Genomic DNA, 20,796 nt, shown 5'->3' on the forward strand with positions numbered 1-20,796 from the left:
GGCGGATATCGATGCCAATGCAAACTCGTAATTGCTTCGGGAAATAGTTTCTTGGGTCAGGAAAATATTATTTTATTATGCATGAACGGTGTTTGCCGTTTAATTAAGTGATAGGTTTTAACAATAATGGGTACCTGGCGAAGAGTGCAAGATTAAGAGTGGTTTAATTTGTCCGTGCGTTCATGCCTGGCCATGTATATGGAATGCCAGTGTGTGATAATATCTGGTGCCATGAAAAACGCCTTTTTGACAGACGAAGAGATCCTTTTGGATGCCACCCGAAATACAATTGTGAGAGCCACAATTCTTTCAACCCCACTGTTTCCATAATTATTGAAGTTTACATTAAAGCTATGTTGTGCCTCTTGAAGCACTTTGCGCAAGACATTTTTACGTAGATTCTACGCTCCAAAGGACGTGGCTCTTCCACTGTCATTGAGTGCAATGTAGATATTAAACCAACGACAATCAATTGAATGCTATTGGTAACATTTAATGCTTGTGCACCTGCGACATTCGTCAAACAAATATTAGATCACATAATTGTTTCTAGTCTGGTTTGCTTAAGTTGATAGGATCAGGTACTCGATCAAACTAACTGTTGCTTGTAAAATCTTATACACTCTCAAATGCAATGCAATATAGTGCAAAATCGCATTAGATCAAAATAAAATATATGCGCACATTATTATTTAAGAAATAAAGGGTAATGCACTATCCTTTACACGCAAATAATGTGTCCGAGGCAGTAAAACGTAAATAATGGGTGAGGCGCAGCCGAACCCATTATTAAACGTTTTACTGCCGAGGACACATTATTTGCGTGTAAAGAATAATGCTGCACCCTTTATTTCTATTCTATTACCACAAAATTGTGCGATTTAAAGAGAAAATATCACATTTTTTTTTTTTTATTTCAAGTTGTTAACCTCAAGGTGGAGGGCCTGCGCGTAGCTAAAGCGTAAGTGATAGCGAGTATTGTGAACGCATAACCAAGCGTAATGCTTTGCGTAGAATGCGTAACGACGCTAATATACTGCATCTCGCTTTGCTGTGCGCTGTGATGCGAGAAGAACATTAAGTTCGTTGCCCTGGCCACTTTATTGCTAATAAATGGTCTTTCACGTGACGCGTTTCAACAAATCACAGTGCGCGATTTTGAATAATGGGTCGTGGGGGTAATAGAATATTTGACAATAGCCTAAACGTTTATTACAAAATTATTAAAATAATTAAATAACATCATTGAAATGAAGCGTTGCTTAAAATAAATTCACATATCGGCATCCTGAAAATATTTATTTATTGCCGTCAAATCCAATCAACCGAAAAGGAAATAAGGTGAAAAATTGTGTTTTCCTTGAGCTATGACGCACCTGGGGAATATTAACTCACGGATGAAATAAAGAAAATTTCAGAAAACACAGCACCTGAATGCAAGATAAAAATGAAACAAAAACATAATACTGTATTCTAACCCCTGGAATATAACCCTTTCAATAATGGATATTGTTCGAGCATGACACATTTTGAAATTGCGGGATTTTCATATAATCCGTTGCATTTGACCTTGAGCTCCAGACATCGAAACAATTTTGAATTGCCCCTAAGCTTAGCCTTTGAATACTAAATTTGCTAGGATGTCCATACAAATGGGCGGGTAAATAAAAAAAATGAATTGTTTTTGTTACAATGTGGCGAACAAAATTGAAGCTGTTTTAAAGTACTTAAATTTACCCTCGTTTACTTTTAAAAGTAGTCTCAACTGATCCTTAAGTTTTATAACTTACAGATACGTATAAACATCCCGAAAAGAGTAACTAACACCCTTAAATAATGACCATTATTCAAAAACGGGCTATTTTATTAAACAATAAACAAAACAATAAAACACCGGTCAATTTAATGTAGAGAGTTGCACTTACAACAATATAAAAACACTCAGATATCATTACACAGATTTCCTTCCATTATACTGAATACAAGTCAATAGAATTTACTGCAACATTTAAATCTTGGGTTACATTGACTTAAATGTACGCTGTGGCGTCAATATGTAGACAATTGCTACAAATGGGGTGTCAAAATGCGCAGAAATAAATTCTGCCTCCAACGCATTTTACATATTTGTAATACAATCGCCCGTTGTTGAAAAATGGTCATTATTTAAGGGGGGGTAGTTACTTTTTTAGATGTTCATGTTAGATACATGAATGGGAGCATGTATTGTACGGAACCAACTGATTTTAATTAGCTGATCGTTTTCATATCTACCAGGGTATATGTCTGTATCTGCATGTGTCTACATGTGAATTCCACTAAATCAGGATATACCGTGACCATGTTATTTCTCATAGCCTTCGTGCCCACTAGATTGCATGTATCAAATGACCAGATAAAAAATCTTTATAAGTTACTCATCACATTGTGTGTCTATTCCTTTATATAATTGAGTGAGTTTTTCGTAAAACTGCGTGACTATATGCTGATTCGGCTAATTACTGTTTTCCTACACGTGTAAAGGGGCGACCAAAATTGGAGTTCCTTTAGAGCACTTACCTTTGCTCTAGTTTAATACTTTTAAAAGCAGTATGTTTCTCCACTAATAATAAGTTATATTACGTAGAGATATGTTAGAATGTATTGTACCAAATGATTTCCATTAGCTGAATGTTTTCAAATCTGCCAGGGTTTACGTACGTGGCATGTGTTTATATGTAAATCCCGCTAAATCAGGTCATACCGTGACCTATTATTCATCATATCCTCTGTGTCCATCAGATTGCATGTATCAAATGACCAGATAAAAATGTTCTATCTAGGTCTAGTTGACATTTAAATCACGCGTACAACTTTTTTAGTCCGCTGATATCTGGTAATTCACCGGACCACTTAGAGAGACATTTCTTTACATGCTACCCATCACATTGTCCCTGGCACATTGCGCGTCTGCTCTTTGGCATGCCGCTTTAATGGAACACACTTGCTTCCGTCAACGTGGCGTAATAACTATTTTTTTTATTTTTGGAAAGATAAAGTAAAGGAAAAACTAGTGCATTTCAATGTTCTAATCACTCGCTGTAGTGTGTAAAACGTCATCCACCCGTGCTCTAGAGAAAAGATGTTATACCTGAAGACAGATGTGCGTGTTTATAGCCATTAATCTTTATTAAAAGAGTGTTGACAACTATTCATATTGCAGCATTGACATGCATAAATTAAGTGTCATAAGGTAAAGAGGCGAACCTCTGTTCACAGGCCGGGGAGCCTGCCTCTCTCTCTATCGAAGATGTTGGGTCATATTCCTCCATATAATGGAGTGAGTAAATTTGTCATATCACTGCGTTACTATATGCCCACTCGGCTAAGTGTTCTTATTAAAGTTATTTAGGGCAGTTACCTTTGCTCTCGTTTACTTTTAAAACCAGTATATTCCTCAACTAACCCTTAAGTTATATAACTTGAAGATATGTTAGAATGTATTGTACCAAATGATTTCCATCAGCTGAATGTTTTCAAATCTGCCAGGGTATACGTACGTGGCATGTGTCTGTATGTAAATCCCGGTAAATCAGGTCATACCGTGTCCTATTATTCATCATATCCGCTGTGTCCATCAGATTGCGTGTATCAAATGACCAGATAAAAATGTTCTATCTAGGTCTAGTTGACATTTAAATAACGCGTACAACTTTTTTAGTCCGCTGATATCTGGTAATTCACCGGACCACTTACAGAGACATTTCTTTACATGCTACCCATCACATTGTCCCTGGCACATTGCGCGCCTGCTCTTTGGCATGCCGCATTAATGGAACACACTTGCTTCCGTCAACGTGGCGTAAAAACTAAAAAGAGAAAAGATGTTATACCTGAAGACAAATGTGCGTGTTTATAGCCATTAGTCTTTATTAAAAGAGTGTTGACAACTATTCATATTGCAGTATTGACATGAATAAATTAAGTGTCATAAAAAGGTAAAGGGGCGAACCTGTATTCACTATTCTATCTCTCTATTGCCATGAAATTGCGTAACTATATGCCCACTCGGCAAAGTGTTATTTTTTGTTACACGTGTGGCGACCAAAATTGAAGTTATTTAGGGCAGTTACCTTTGCTTTTCGCTTAAATTGTATAACTTGGAGATATTTTAGTCAGGGCATAGTATGTGTCTGCATGTGTCTGTATGTAAATACCACTAAACGAGGACATACCGTGACCCTGTTATTTATCATATCCTCTGTGGCCACTAGATTGCATAATAAAATAATGATCAGATAAAATATTCTATCTCGGTCTATTGACATTTAAATAACACTAACACTTGATTTTTAGTCCGCTGATATCTGGTAATTAACCGGACCACGTAGAGAGACATTTCTTTACATGTTAATTATCACATTTTGCGTTTGCTCTTTTTTATGCCACATTAATAGAACCATGATAACATGATCAACGTGGCTTAATAACTATTTGTTGTTAAAGGAGAAAAGGAGAAAGAAGTAAATGTGCATTTTAATGTTCTAATCGCTGTAGTGCCTACACACATAGGATACACTTGAAATGATTTGAAGTGAATCCTATATTGTGTGTTTCGAAGAAGCATGTGTTTCAAAAACACCGCAAACGGATGGAGCATTTTGAAACAGATTTCAGATTAGCGTTAGCATCTTGCGCGGTGTGCGATGGGTTTTGTTTGCTCTTAGGTGTGGGCCTGTCGGTGTGGTGGGGTGGTATGTGTGTTTGTGGGGTGTGCGTGATGCGGTTGTGTCCGCGTATAATGGTCACTCTTTCCTCATTTGCAAACGTCCCTTTAAGAATAACACGTCTTCGGTTTGAATTATGCAAATAGCGATTCTTTTTATGGTAGATATCCTCGCAGCAGATTCATTTGCTGACACTAATGGGAGGCTTGGTTTACACAAGTGGATCAAGTTTGATAACACATCAAAAAAGCAACAACAAAAAAGTAACGAGGTTAGATCTTAATGTTGCTAACAACTAGCATGAATACTAGACTTCAGATTATTATTTTTTATTTTCACATATATCTGCAACATCACATACAAAATACAAAAAATATTATACAAAATATTTATGAAATATTTACGAAATATTTATGAAATAAAACTTGTGAATACTACTTTATTGTCTTTTGTAAATTTGATATATTGGAGCGAATAAAACTGAATCATTCGGCTTGGCTACAGCCACTATCATGAAGGGAAAATTCTTTACTTGAAATTTATCAAAATATGATTTTAATCCAAATCTTAATATTATTCCTAAAGTAATTAATTCAAAATTTAAGCTTAAGTTCATTAAATATTGGAGAAAATGAAGGTACCCAAAAAAATGCTACCTTCTATTCTGAATAAACTTTTATTATATAATTTGGATTTGTTAATCAAATTTGTTCTCGGTCTCGATGCTATTAATCAAGCATGCGTCTACACATGGGTATTGAAAATTCAAAAATGATTGATTTGTGTTACGTCATTCGGTTTATTAAATTCAGTTTGATTATATTACTACGTTCATCAGAAAGTGAAAACCATGTTTTCTGATAATATAAATTTCTTACAGATCTGCTAATGCAGATAAGTTGATGATGATCTAAAAACAAACGCACAGCGAAGATATAGACTAGAGAAGTGCTTCGCGTTGGAATTCGTGTTTCTATCTGAACAAATTTACACAATGAATAAATTGGTCGATGAAGAAGAGAAATCCCCTCCCTGTAGATAGTGAACTTACCATCATGTAGCATTAGAGACTTAGCATTTTCCTAGTCTGGATTATTGCAAATCTATATCGATGGGAAATTGGAAAGATACTGACCTGGGAGCACGGTGGCCGAGCGGAACGGGCATCGACTCATAATCGGAAGGTTGCGGGTTCGAGCCCCGGCAAGGCCATCATGTTGTGCCCTTGAGTAAGGCACTTTATCTCGATTACTCCTCTCCACCCAGGTGTATAAATGGGTACCGGCATTCTTAAATGCTGGGAAGGTATAACAGACTTGCTGTGGAGGAGGTGTAGCGATCCCCCTATAGCAACATTACATGGAGGAGTCTGGCCCAATCGCCAATGAAAGAGAGATGGGCACTCCGATCACTGTTTATACAGAATCGTCTCCTTTACCTTTTGACCTGGAGTGATTGGAAGGATGTTGGTACTTGCTACTTGTATGTCCAGTTCGGTGTAGTTTTATTTCGCTATACAATAGAATAAGTAATACAGCGCAGTATATCATTTATATTATTACAAAGATACAAAAGTAATGTGACAAATACTAAGACAGATATAGTAATATCTATAGTAATATCTCCACTAAACTGCCGTATATAGTCAGTTTACAAATGATCTTAAACTGATCATATGCGGCAGTTTATGAGAATGTGATAGCAACCTTAATTTAGAAATGGTAACATTCAGAATTATGTTTCAGAATTATACTACAGTTAAATATTGTCGACAATGTAAAAAGATATACAATGTTCTTTTTTCTAATCTGAGAAATCGTTTATTTGTTTTGCTCCGATTTGATGTCCCTATTTCAGAATGGTAAAGTCAGCACATTCATTTGAAAAACTTACTCTACTCTCAATGGAACTGGGGAGGTTTTTCTCATGTAGTATTACGTTGTGTTTATTTTACGTATCACGAAGGAATTAATCAGAATACGCAATACCCTATTGCTAGTAACGGTTAATCCCCTTTGGAGACCATTAGCCGAATTTCGTCTAGTCCATGCCATTTCAAATGAGCTTTAAATTTGAAATCATATCGTGAAAAACACACATATAAATCACGTGCAAAGAAATGAATGGGTAATTTTATAGAGCGTCCAATGATTATGTGCAATCTGATGGTGATGTTTATTCATGCTCACGTCTGGCTATTAACAAATCACCTATATATTTTACCGGTCTCTGTAAACTTTAATCATTAATACAAAAAACAAAAAATTGAGCAAGCGGGTTAGCAAAGTTAGGTATAAAAGGACAAATTGGGTCCGTAAAAATGATTGTAGAGGTATTTACTGGTATGCGACTGATAACCAGGCAGATTGGAGCTGAGCAGCACCATTATTTCGATCATGACTTTAAATGAGACTTGAGAATAATTAAGTGACCGTTGTGCAATGTTCGGCCGGTTTGTACGCATAGTTTGGCTATGAATAAATCGTAAAATATTGAGAATTTCATTGATGGTTATTCTTGTGTAACAATACATAATGTACAGATACAGCAAAAATAGCAGCGCAGTGGGTGAAAACGAAAGAATTGTAGTCATTTCCTAACAGCAAATAATGGTGATGTTATTGTTAAAAGAGGCCGAGTATTTCTCTTTTTTTTCCAACAAGTTCGTATTTCACTTAAAATGGATGTTTCACCAACCTTGGTTAGAAATACGGTAATAATTGGTGACTGTTACCGTATTTTACCATATATTTAGTAAATATCACTCCAATAAACAAGTTGACAGAGCGGCATGCTGTGCTAGACGTAGGACAATCAATCTCGATTGCTCACCGAATGCATCAGTGAAGCGTGGGTTCGAACCCCAAGCCAAGACCATGGGTTTCATCTTCATATTTTTAGACCCAAGATTCTTGTTCCGTATATTTCGTTTTCGCTGTTTCTTCTTTTTCCCAAAGTATCACTCATCTAGTGCTAATATCGTATTCGGTATTGACTATTATGAACATTTCATAAACAGAAAGTTAAAATTCAAAGCCAAAATGTCTCTAGGAAAGTTGCCCAGTGGGCACCGGTTAGGGTTTCGACGTTGAATCAACGTTGATACAACGTCGAAGTTTTTTCTATATTTATCGCTTATTTATTTTTATACAATAATGATCATCAATGAATTGCTCAATATTTTATGATTTGATTTAGGATATATTTATTCATGGATATAAAACGCACAAGCGTTGCCCAACAGCTACTTCCTTATTCATGAGCCTTATTTAAATGCATGGTTTTAACAAAGGTTTTAACAAAATCCTAGGACACCTGCGACCTTCCTCAAACATGTTTGCTGCGCATAAGTTGGTGGGAGCAGACAGTTGATCGCACTGACTGTTTTGCTTATAAAATCTTCCTATCTTTAATACAATACAATGAGAGATCACATTCAACCGAAATATGACAAAACAAATGCACATACATTGTTTGATAAATGTTGCTTTCTATCATACAGTATAACCTAAATAAGTTCATTATTGAACATACGTTTATTGGGTTATAAAATAGAATATTTGAACTGAAGCGTCTCTTGAGTTAATTCACAGATCGGCACCCTGAATATATGTATTGCCGTCAAATCCAATCTATTGAAAGAGAAATCAGGCGAAAAAAATGTGTTTTCCTTGGGCTATAACTCACCTGGGGAATATTAACTCACGGATGAAATAAAGATAAATGAAATACATTTCAGATCCATAAGCTATTTATTAAACAAAACATAACACCTGAACATGCAAGATACAAATTAAACAAAAACATATTACTGTATTCTAACCCCTGGAATATAACCCTTTCAATTGGATATTATTCGAACATGACACATTTTGAAATTGAGGGATTTTCATATAATCCGTTGCATTTGACCTTGAGCTCCAGACATCGAAACAATTTTGAATTACTCCAATGTTTAGCCTAAAAACTAAACAAATCCTATGAGTACAAAATTACTAGGCTGTGCATTCAAATGATCTTTAAATAAGAAAGTATATGTTTTGTTGCACAAGTGGCGACCCAAATCAAAGCTTTAGATCACTTTAATTTCATCTCGTTCACTTTTAAAACCAGACTGTTTCTCAACTAACCCTTAAGTTATATAACTTTGAGTTATGTTAGAATGAATTGTAAATCCCGGTAAATCAGGTCATACTGTGACCCTGTTATTTATCATATGCTCTGTGGTCACCAGATTGTATGTATCAAATGACCAGATTAAATGTTCTATATAGGTCTGGTTAACATCGCTGACAACTTCCTTTTTTAGTCCACTGATATTTGATAATTTACCTGACCACTTAGAGAGATATTTCTTTACATGTTAATTATCACATTGTGCGTGTGTTTTTGGCATATCACATTAATGCTTGTATTCGTCATTGTGGCGTAATAACTGTATGGTCTGAAACTTCAACTACCCTTCTTGCTCTAGAGAAAAGATGTTAAGTCTGAAGACAGTTGTGTGAATATACGAGTGGATATTCATACGTAGTGGCAGATAAAATGAATTAAAGTTTTAACTTACACTATTTTTCACTCACCTGGACGTTTTCACTTGTCCGACTAGCGCGGGGACTAGCGTCTTCACCATCTGCTGAAGACGCTAGTCGGACTAGTGAAAACGTTCCAGGTGAGCGAAAAATTAGTGTTGAAGTTAAAACTTTAATTCAGTTGTGTGAATGTTTGTTTGTAAAGGAGTATTGCAGCTTTGAGATACGTATGAATAAATCATGAAAACTCTATGCCGACACGACCGATTATTATTCAACATGTTCAATGGGGATAATGATATGTCATGTTATCTCGTTTTGCTAATCACCGAGAAACCTTGTTTATGTAGTCACGTAGACTGGACTTGAACAGTAGTAGAGGTCTTACAAATCAGTTCAAATGCAATCATATCTTATCGGTAACAATAGCATTACATGACATAATTTTACTATAAACGTGTTTTTTTAATTTCAGATGTTTTCTTTTCTTTTATAAAGGCAGTATTTGCAGTATCGGTTATGGAGCAACAACCAATTAAATCCACTTAAAATGATTTGAAGTGGATCTCATTGTGTGTTTGAAAGGGGAGTGTATTTTAAAGACACCGCAATCGGATGGAGAACAAAAACTAGCCTATAGCTAATAATTTAATGTTGTTTTAGATTAGCGTCTTATATGATAAGACGTTATTTGAACTCATGATGATAATCGACATACCGTATTGGCTAAAAAGGGCACTCATTATTTTAAGCTCATAGTAATAATCAGCGTACTGTATTTGGTAATTAATAGGTATGAAAAGGATTCCGAAGATGAGCGAAATAATAATAACTAGTGGCAAATGATGGTCATAGACCACAAACCTAGGTGGGGCGTGTTGGTGTTGTGGAGGTATCTGACCCCTGCAAAATGTTCCAAAAATGTTCCCTGGTCATGACGTTTGTTGTCACCGAGTTTGAGTCCCTTTCTCCTTACAGATGTCCAGAAAATGCAATTTTAAAATTTAACCCCAGATGACCTTTGACCTGACCCCTGCAAAATGTTCAAAAATGTTTCCGTGGTCATCAAGTTTGTTGTCACCGAGTTTGAGTCCCGTACCCCTTACAGATGTCCAGAAAAGATATTTTAAGATTTGACCTCTATATGACCTTTGACCTGACCCCTGCAAAATGTTCCCCTGGTCATGAGATTTGTTGTCACTGAATTTGAGCCCCATACCCCTTACAGGTATCCAGAAAGTGAATTCTAAGATTTAACCCCAGATAACCTTTGACCGACCCCTGCAAAGTGTTCCAAAATGTTCCCCTGATCATTAAGTTTGTTGTCACCAAGTTTGAGCCCCGTACTCCTTACAGATGTACAGGAAATGCATTTCTAAAATTTCACCTCTGCATGACCTTTGACCTGACCCCTGCAAAACGTTCCCCTGGTCATGAGATTTGTTGTCACCGAGTTTGAGCCCCATACCCCTTACAGATATCCAGATAATACAATTGTAAGATTTTACCCCCTTAATGACCTTTGACCCCAATTCTGTATGCAAGTTATAGGCGTGTGGTATAGCCGATGCATATATGCAAATGACATCATTGTACTATATATAAGATGTGACAGAAGAAGCATTTTGAAGGTATTTGGTTAAATACCGGAAATGCCCTCTTAATGACCTTTGACCTCAATTCTGTTTAGACCCTATGGCCACTGGATATAGCCGATACATATGTGCAAGCACAGACCATAGAACTTTCTAGGGTCTGTGGTGCAAGTGACGTAATTGTAGGGTGTAACATGTAGGAGAAGAAGCAATAATTTGAAGTTATTGTCAGAAAGAAGAAGAAGAAAGAAGAAAGATCGGATAGCAAAACAGTACCTAGCTCGGGTGGGGGTTGTAAATCCCCCAGCTAGGTAATCAACATGATCAATGCTCATCATCTGCACATTATAATATCCACAACAACAGTGAACTTCTGAATGGTGAAATCGGAGTAAGTGGCTGACATCACCTGCTTGGAGGTCAGTGAAATTAGAGTTGTGACTGGGTTGCAGCAAGGGGTGGTTTTATTACCCAATTGGGTAATCAAATTCCAGCTGATTCTACTTTTGATCTCTGTTCTGACCATGCTCACTATATAGTATACTTCCATGATTATATGTGCAAAGTGACGTAGCATTTTGAATTTGTTACTGAGTATGAGTTTTTTTGTACCCAAATTGTCAAAGGTTATTCAATGAATATACAAATATATTGGGGTTCAAGAACTGTGCCCTGATAGATTAGTCTCTGTTTCCAGCCGAAGAACATACACGACAGATTCCAATACCTAGGTGGGGTGTAACCCCCCCCCACCTAGGTAATAATAATATTTCCTGTTGAAGATGGCACTCTTTATCTTTGAAGCTCTTTGATAAAATTAAAAAAAACTTCACTGTCCTCCACCTACATGCAACTAAATCGATTCCAAGTGAAGTTTTACTGTTTGTGTGTGTGCATGTTTGTGCGGTGTGTAATATGTTTGTTTCTTGGCTAGGGGTGTGGGGTGGGTGTGTATGGGTGGGGTGTGTTTCTGGGGGTGTGCGTGATGCGGTTGTGTCTGCGCATAATGGTCACTCGTTGCCCAAACTTCCCTTTAAGAATAACATATCTTCGGTTTGAATTATGCTAATAGCGATTCCTTTTATGGTAGATATCATCGCAGCAGATTCATTCGTTGGCACAGACGGATTGCTTGCAAGTGTCTCAAGTTTGATATAAAAAAAACCCGAGGTTAGCCTTAAGATCGGAGAAATCATAATCTTGCTATCAACTAACACGAATACCAGACTTATGAATACTACTTATTGTCTTTTGTAAATTTGATATATATAGGAGCGAATACCTTTGAATCATTCGGCTTGGCTGCAGCCAATAAAACGAAATGTACTAAGATTTGAAGAATTTTTGACTTGAAATTGATTAAAATATGATTTTAATCCTAATCTAAATATTATTCCTAAGGTAAATAAAGTCAAAATTTAATATTAAGTTCATTAAATATTGCGGAAAATGAAGGTACCCAGAAAATTCTCTTGTATCCGAATAAAACTTTTTATAACTTGAATTTTCTAATAAAATTTGTACTTGGTCTCGATGCTGTTATTCAAACATTCGTTTACACATGGGTATTGAAAATGAAAAAATGATTGACTTGTCATTCGATTTATTAAATTCAGTTTCATGATGTTACTATGTTCCTCAGAAAGTGATGAGTTTGAGAAAAATAATGTTTTCTGATCAAATAAGTGTCTTACAGATCTACTAATGCAATGCTTCGCGTAAGGATTCGAGTTTCTACCTGTGCATATTTACACAATGAACAAATTGGTCATTGAAGAAGAGAAATCATATCCTCGTAGATTGTAACATTACTACCATGGACACATTAGAGACCTAACATTTCCATCGTCTGGATTCTTGCAAATCTATGCCGATGGGAAAGATGCTGGTCTGAATTGATGGGAAGATGTTGGTACTTTAGTTAAAGACCCATTCAGTGATCCCAGCGATCCCAGTAAAAAATTTAAAATTGTTTATAAATTGCTTAAAAGTGAAGGATAAGTCATATAAATTGTCATTTGGTATTTTTGAAATGAAAGATTTGGCAAAAAACTAAGAAAACCTCAGTATTGACGAAGTTGAAGCCCTATTCAAATACATGTAGCTAATTTATATACTGTGAGTATATAAATTACAGATTCATGTAAAATGTCTTATATTTTGTCCTAAATACATGGCTCTCGGCTGAACCACTAGCAGGCTATGTTAGCACATCTATGACAATGACAAAGGTCCCAAAATCTGAATTTTGATGATATTTATGATCGTCCGGATGAGCAAATCACTGAATGGGCCTTTATTCATTCTATTTGTTTTGCTCTGGAACTTCGTGGAAATGTAATATTTTATGTCCTTATTTCAGTAAGATAAAGTCAGCACTTTACTTTGACAAGCTTTGGATTTTGACAACAACAGCAACAACTCTCAATGGGACGTATATAGAATGACCCAATACGGTATACGTCTAAACCCTAAACACTAGAGAGGTCTTCTGTAAAGTCTGTGTCATTATTTTGTGTGTCATATAATATTTATCTTAATAGCAGGGTTCAATTACATTAAGTTATGACCTACTTATATTGTCAAGCATATGCCATCCTGTCGTGAAATGAATCTTCTCCATTATATTCCAATTTCCATATCAATTTGTTTTATATTTTATTAAAATGTAACGTTAAAAGGTGAGCTGTTGTAAACTGCTTATCCACAAAAATAGCCTGTTTAAGTAAAATTTCAAAGTTTAGGGCCTGAGCTTTCGATCCTAGCAGGATCTTTATCAAAACAAAGTGACAAGACAACACACAAACATGCATATATATAGTGACATGGACATAAAGGAAAAGGAAATTAGCAAGACAATAGAAGACATAAGTGGTTCCTGGGAACTATCAATTGGGGCAGGAAGTGGGATGTCATGAATGGAGATGAGAGGGATAAGGAAATGAATGAAGACAATGGGCTGAATAGAAAAATGAAAATGTGTGGTAAAAATAAAAACTACAAAAACATAATACATGATGATGGAAGTAAAAGGGAAATAAAAACTAAAATAATAAAGTGGATGGAAAATATAAATAACAAAATAGGAAGGAAAAAAAAAAAAAAAAAAATTGGGGGGTGGTTGGAATATTATGATAATGAAAACCAAGTTAATCGTTTCCCTCTTGGATGTTGAGACCATGTGGCTGGATGGTACGTAGGCGCTTCATCCAGAATTTCTCCCTGCTGGCACGGACGGTGTCAGGACGGTTGCCTAAAGACTCAATCCCCTGAAGGATCATGTCGGAGATAGAGTGGTTGGGGAGGTTAAAGTGAGCACCAACAGGGGTGTCAAGCTTCTTGGTGTTGACTGTGGACCGGTGTCCATAAAACCGCTTCTTAAGTGCATTCTTGGTTTCTCCCACATACTGTATACCACAAACTCTGCAAGAAATGAGATACACTACATTAGATGTGGTGCAGGTGATGTTGCCCCTGATCCTGTGGGAGGAATTGTTGGAATTACTGGTGACAGAATCCCCTTCTTGGATATGGTCCTTGCAAACAACACACCTGGAATCACATGTGACAGTACCCTGTTGTGTGGAAGGAATAGTATCAGAAAGAGGGGGGACTTCAGCTCTCACAAGAAGATCTCTAAGATTGCGGGGACGTCTGTAGGCCAGGATGGGGTTATCGGGAACCGCTCGTTGTAGCCGATCTGAAGTTTGAAGTATATGGTGATTGTCATTAGTGATGCTGCGGAGAGGAGGGAGGTTAGGATGAAAAGTGACCACAAGAGGGACTCTGGTATTGGTGTCTTGGCTTCTGGGCTTCTGCTTCAGTACATCTGACCTGGGAAGAGATTTGACCTTGTTGATGGCCTGCTGCACTTTGTGTGCGCTGTGTCCCCTAGTTGTAAGGTTCCTCTTGAGGTCCCTAGCATGCTGTGAAAAGTCAGAATCATTAGTACAAATGCGGCGGAGGCGGAGAGCTTGGCTGTATGCTATACCACTTTTACAATGTTGGGGATGGCAACTGGAAGAGTGTAGATACTGGTGACTGTCTGTGGGCTTGGTGTAGAGATCTGTGACAAGGAGTCATTTTCCTTTCTGATGGTGACATCCAAGAAGTTGACCTGGTGGTGAGAAAGTTCAGATGTGAATTTAATAGTTCTGTGGAAGGAATTGACATGGTCAAGGAAAGTGTGAAGGCTGTCTTCTTCTCTGGTCCAGATGAAAAACACATCGTCAATGTACCTCCACCAAATCCATGGACGACAAGGGGCAGCATCCAACATCTGCTCTTCAAGTCTAGACATGAAGAGGCAGGCGAACGACGGTGCCATGCGGGTCCCCATCGATGTCCCAAATACCTGTAAATAGTGTTCTCCCATGAAGGTGAAATTGTTCTTAGTTAGTACATGATTCATGAGAGTCTTCAGATCATCAATGGGGGACTGGTGTGGTCACTTCTAGACAGCGCTTCACAGGTAGCTGCAATTCCTTCACTGAATGGGATATTAGTATACAGGGATGACACATCACAAGTGCCAATGATGGCAGTGCTGGGGATCTGGTCCGTGATGGCTTCAAGCTTCCTGAGAAAGTCCGGGGTGTCGTGTATGTATGACGGAGTCTGTGAAACAAGGGGTTTAATGAAGTGGTCAACGTAGAGATATGTTCTCAGTGGGGGAACCATTACCGGATACAATGGGTCGACCAGGATTCCCGGGCTTGTGGATCTTGGGGAGGAGATAAAATCGAGCAGCTTTAGAATCTGTAGGAGAGAGAAATGCATGGGCTTTGTCGGTTAATTCATCACGAGCATGCATGTCATCCAGGGTGGTCTGTATCTGTTGAGAGAAAGAGTCAGTAGGATTAGAATCAACAAGAGCATAGTTAGTACGATTGTTGAGGTGCTTCATGGTCTCATCGATGTACTTTTGGCGATCCATGACAACCACAGCAGATCCTTTATCAGCAGGCTTGATGATGATGTCAGTCCTGGTTCTGAGAGACTTGAGTGCCTGGCGTTCCTCACGGGGTAAGTTGTCATGTGTCCTGTGGGAAGAATGGGCAGAATTGTTAACTTGGGAACTAACAACCTGCACGTATGTCTCCATGGCTGGAACCCTGTTCTTGGGAGGGACCCAACTGCTTTTCTTGCGAAAAGGCTCAGGTTCAGATGCTGGCTCATCAAGGAAAAACTCCCGTAGACGTATGCGACGATAGTATTGAGTGAGATCCTGACTGAGTTCTACCTGGTTAACCTCTGGAGGGGTGGGACAGAACTTGAGGCCCTTGGAGAGAAGATCCAATTCAGCGGAGGAAAGAGAGGAGGATGATAAATTAACGACTGTGGAGGGAAGGTTTTCGTTATCATGGTTAGTAGCTGCAGGGCGCCTAAACCGTCTTCTGTTGTGCTGTTGACGTTTCTCCAAGATGCCACGGATCTTCCTGTTTCTGCGATCAAGAAGTTCGGCTTTCTGTGTGGACAAACATAAATCTATCTCATTATTAAACTGTTCCCATTGGGCCTCTGTACAACATGATCGCAGGTCATCTTCGAGTTCAGTGATTTCATCAGAGAAACTGTCAAGAGAAGCAGCACAATGTTCAGTTAGGATATTGATGAGACGGATAGATGTACCATATAACAGTTGATTCCACTTCTGCTGATAGATGTACCATATAACAGTTGATTCCACTTCTACTTATTAAAATGTACATAGTATCTGTAAAAATATTTAAAATATCAATGTAAAATTTAATTACTTCGGGAAGATAGTCTCTAAAGACAAACAATGATGGACGAGAGACGTCTGTCACCTATGCTTTATATTTTGATAACTTTATGAAGATTCTAAATCATCCCTCTGGTTTGTAACACCTACGATATGGCAATATCGAATTATGAAGAATTAATTGAGTCGGAAAATAGTTTCTTGGGTTATGACAATATTATTTCATCATGCATGAGCGGTGTTTATCGTTTAATTAAGTGATAACTCTCAACAGCATAGCATAAAGTAGTTTTGTTTGTTCCTCACGTTCGCGCCAGTCGATGTATGTGGAATGTCAGTGTATGTTTTTAATATAACATCTGGATGAAGATCGCCTTTACCACTACTGATATCTGAGCCACTGTGAGTGGCGGACAGGATTCTTTCAACTCCACTGTTTCCATAATCATTTAATTATACACTAAGCTAAAAAAGAAACTTATAATTTTTCACAAGGTCATATCTTAAAATCCTGTCTATCAAAATTAACCAAAATTACACACAGGATTGCCTCAATACTCTACTCTAAACACATGTCACTAACTATGCAGTTGTCCAACTGACACAACAGCAAAATGCACTGACATGCAACACCTTCCTGGACCACATTCACAGCGCAACAGATTTCTTTGGCTGGGTTCCAATTATTCGCCTGTGAATGTGATCCCGGTCGTGTCAGTGCATTTCACTGTTGTGTCAGTTGGACAACTGCTTGGTTACTGACATGTGTTTAGAGTAGAGTATTGAAGTAATCCTGTGTGTAATTTTTGTTCATGTACAGGCGAATAATTGGAACCCAGCCAAAGTAATCTGTTGCGCTGTGAATGTGGTCCAGGAAGGTGTTGCATGTCAGTGCATTTTGCTGTTGTGTCAGTTGGACAACTGTTTGGTTACTGACCAGTGTTTAGAGTAGAGTATTGAAGTAATCCTGTGTGCAATTTTTGTTCATTTTTATGGAGAGGATTTTAAGATATGACCTTGTGAAAAATTATAAGTATCTTTTTTTTGGCTTAGTGTACATCTGCAGGCTAGGTTGAGCCTCTTGCTGTACTTTACAAAAGACCTATAGTCTAGTTCACCGCTATTGTTCCTCATACACCCAGATGGGTTTTTTTCTAACCTACTTCTTCGTAATCCTTAAAATCCCTAGTACCCCCACCCATGGGACAATATTTTATTTTGGGAACAACAAAATTTGAAGTAGTTTTTTAGTAGGTTAGAAAAAAAGCATCTGGGTGTATGGGGAATTAACAATACCGGTGAACTAGGCTACTATCTACGTAGAGGCTACGCTCCAAAGGAATCATTTTGTGCAATTTAAAATGCACCAATACGCCATAGAGACATACAATTTAAAGTCAGGGTGCCTACGTTAGATATGGACCAAGCAAATGGAAGGCAAGGACTTTAAGTTTAAGTATTAGAGCATATTTCTAAGCGCGGCGCAGCAATCGTCCTGTAAATAATTTACTGTTATTGGTAAGATTTAATCCTAGGACACCTGCGACCTTCATCAAACATAAATTAGATCACACAATTGTTGCTTCGCATAAGTTGATGGGAGCAGATAGTTGATCGCACTGACCATCCATGCACTGACTGTTTTGCTCATAAAATCTTCCTTACCCTGAAATATAATGCAATACATGTATTATGCGTGATAACTTTCAAAATGACAAATGTCATTTTCTATCATTCAGTATAACCTAAATAAGTTTACTGTAAAACATATGTTTATTGGGTTATTAAATCAAATCTTTGAATTGAAGCGTCGCTTGATTTAATTCACACACCGACAACCTGAATATATATTCATTTATTGCCGTCAAATCCAATCAGTCGAAAAGGAAATCCGGCGAAAATGTGTCTTTCCTTGGGCTATAACTTACCTGGGGAATATTACCACACGGATGAAATAAAGATAAATGAAATACATTTCAGATCCATCAGCTATTTATTAAACTAAACATACCACCTGAATATGCAAGATAGAAATTAAACAAAACATTACTTTATTCTAATCCCTGGAATATAACCCTTTCAATTGGATATTATTCGAGCATGTCACATTTTGAAATTCCGGGATTTTGCTTATAATCCGTTGTATTTGACCTTGAGCTCTAGACATCATTTTGAATTGCCCCTATGTTTAGCTTTTGAATATTTACTAGGATGTGCATTGAAACGGGCGTGTACTTAAATGAAAAAAAGGTTGTGACCAAAATTAAAGGTTTCTTAAACAGTGTACTTCGGTTATATTTATAAATGCGCTTTTATAAATACACACGTGATTCATGGGCATCACGACAAGAACAACAAGCGTGACCAAATCCTCGTGCATTGACCACTATACAGAAAAGGATATAGTTCAAGAGATTTCATAGGCACTACAATCGTGCAAATCGTGTTAAAGTTTCCAAATTTGGCAAAGTAATAGTACTTATAGAGGTGATTAATCTAGGCTATGGAGCCATTTCAATAACATCCCTAATTTAGTGGAGACAGGTCATTGAACTTTGCACAGGCGATCAAGTTCAAAGTTATTAAAACTTACTCACAACCCACACAATCGTCATCCTTTGGCCATAAGGATTCAGAAAAAGTATACTTTGACTTATCTATGACCATGATGACGTTTGGTTACGGAGTTAAGTACAAAAGTGTAACATTGTTATGTCATGTCTAAATTTGGATCTGCAGAGGGCGAAAATGAAAATTGATCTGATTTTGTTGAAAATAGTCTCAAATTATTAATCTTGTTACAAGAAATGAGAAATAAAATAGTTACAACTCTCAACGAGTGCTTTCTTAACCAGGTAATACAATAATTGGCAACCCAGCAAACACAAAAACGTTTTAAAAACGTTTTAAATAAGTTATTTTTGGCTTTTGGTTTAGGTAAAAACGTTTTAATAACATTAAAATGTCGGGTTATATAAAGGTCATGATAACGTTTTAAAACGTTTTGTATGAAAACACACTACAACAATATTTTTAAAGGTTTTCAACAAATGTTATTGTAAACTACTTTTGCAAACATTTTTGCCAAATATTGTGTCACTACTTAAATAACATTATATGTTAAAATATTTGAACCCAGCAAACACAGAAATGTTCTTCAAATGTTTTTTTCAAAACCTTTTAATAACATTTAAATGTTGGGTTATATAAAGGTCATGAAAACGTTTTTAAAACGTTATTGAAAATATTTTGGGCAAACATTTTTCGCAAAATATTTTTTCAACCCCAAAATAACATTCTGTTCAGAATGTTTTGTATCAAGTTTTCAAGAATGTTTTTGGAATGTTATTAAAACGTTTTTATACCCTTTTATATAACCCGACATTTAAACGTTTTCTGTAAAACATTTTTGTTTGCTGAGCAGCAGATTATCAAAAATGTTTTTTAAGGTTTTGAAAACGTTTTATACTCTTAATATACCCTTTATATAACCCGACATTTAAACGTTTTTTGACAACCTTTTATAACCTTGTGCGAATGATGTCGAAAACGTTTTGTGTTTGCTGGGAAGGTCAAATTGACTCAATGCGATTTAGTGGACATTGTCCTATTTTGCTTTATTACCATGGTAACTAAACATCCTACGTAGGGAAAACAATTCTTTTTCTGATTTCTCATGGCAAAACAAAGAGTTTGAGACCATTTTCAACAAAATCGGAGCTATTTTAATTTTCGCCCCCTGTATAGCCAAAATTCGACCTATGATGTCACAATGTTACCTATTTGCCCATAACTCCATAGCCGTAAGTCGTGGATAGGTCAAACTATACCTTTTTGGAATCCTTATATTGATTACTGTGCCTTAAGCCATGATACCCGTTCATGATTTGATTTGATTTGATTTGATTTGATTTGATTTGATTTGATTTGATTTGATTTGATTTTGTTCGGGTTTTTGATAACCCTGGATAACCCAAGAAAGCCTCTATTGAAGCTTATTTCCATTAGGGTCCATTTGAATACCGAGACTGGTTGGGAACAGTTAGGGGTTAACACCCTACTCTTTTCGAAACTGGCTGCGAGATACATGTACAGTAATGGCTCTCTGCACACGGGACCGACGGCTTAACGTCCCCTCCGAAGGACGGGGTACTTTCATGATTCATCAAGTGAACGTTGTATCGTCCCGCGCATCAATTGAAATAACACATTATTGTTTTTAACCAAGTCCGAGCAAT

The 20,796-nt window shown here is 37.0% G+C and overlaps 2 protein-coding genes across 2 annotated transcripts in view; one reads left to right on the forward strand and one right to left on the reverse strand.

Moving 5' to 3' along the window:
- The window catches only part of LOC140172083 (tachykinin-like peptides receptor 99D), a 256,849-nt gene that overhangs the window by 192,212 nt on the left and 43,841 nt on the right, over nt 1–20,796 (forward strand). The window lies entirely within an intron of this gene.
- Nucleotides 13,952–15,882, reverse strand: LOC140171176 (uncharacterized). The gene is given in 4 exon segments (XM_072194373.1): nt 13,952–14,911; nt 14,914–15,261; nt 15,264–15,490; nt 15,492–15,882. Coding segments are annotated over 4 exon segments (1,782 nt in total). The 5' UTR covers nt 15,770–15,882; the 3' UTR covers nt 13,952–13,982.

Source organism: Amphiura filiformis, chromosome 15, assembly GCF_039555335.1.
Source record: "Amphiura filiformis chromosome 15, Afil_fr2py, whole genome shotgun sequence".
Lineage (NCBI taxonomy): Eukaryota > Metazoa > Echinodermata > Ophiuroidea > Amphilepidida > Amphiuridae > Amphiura > Amphiura filiformis.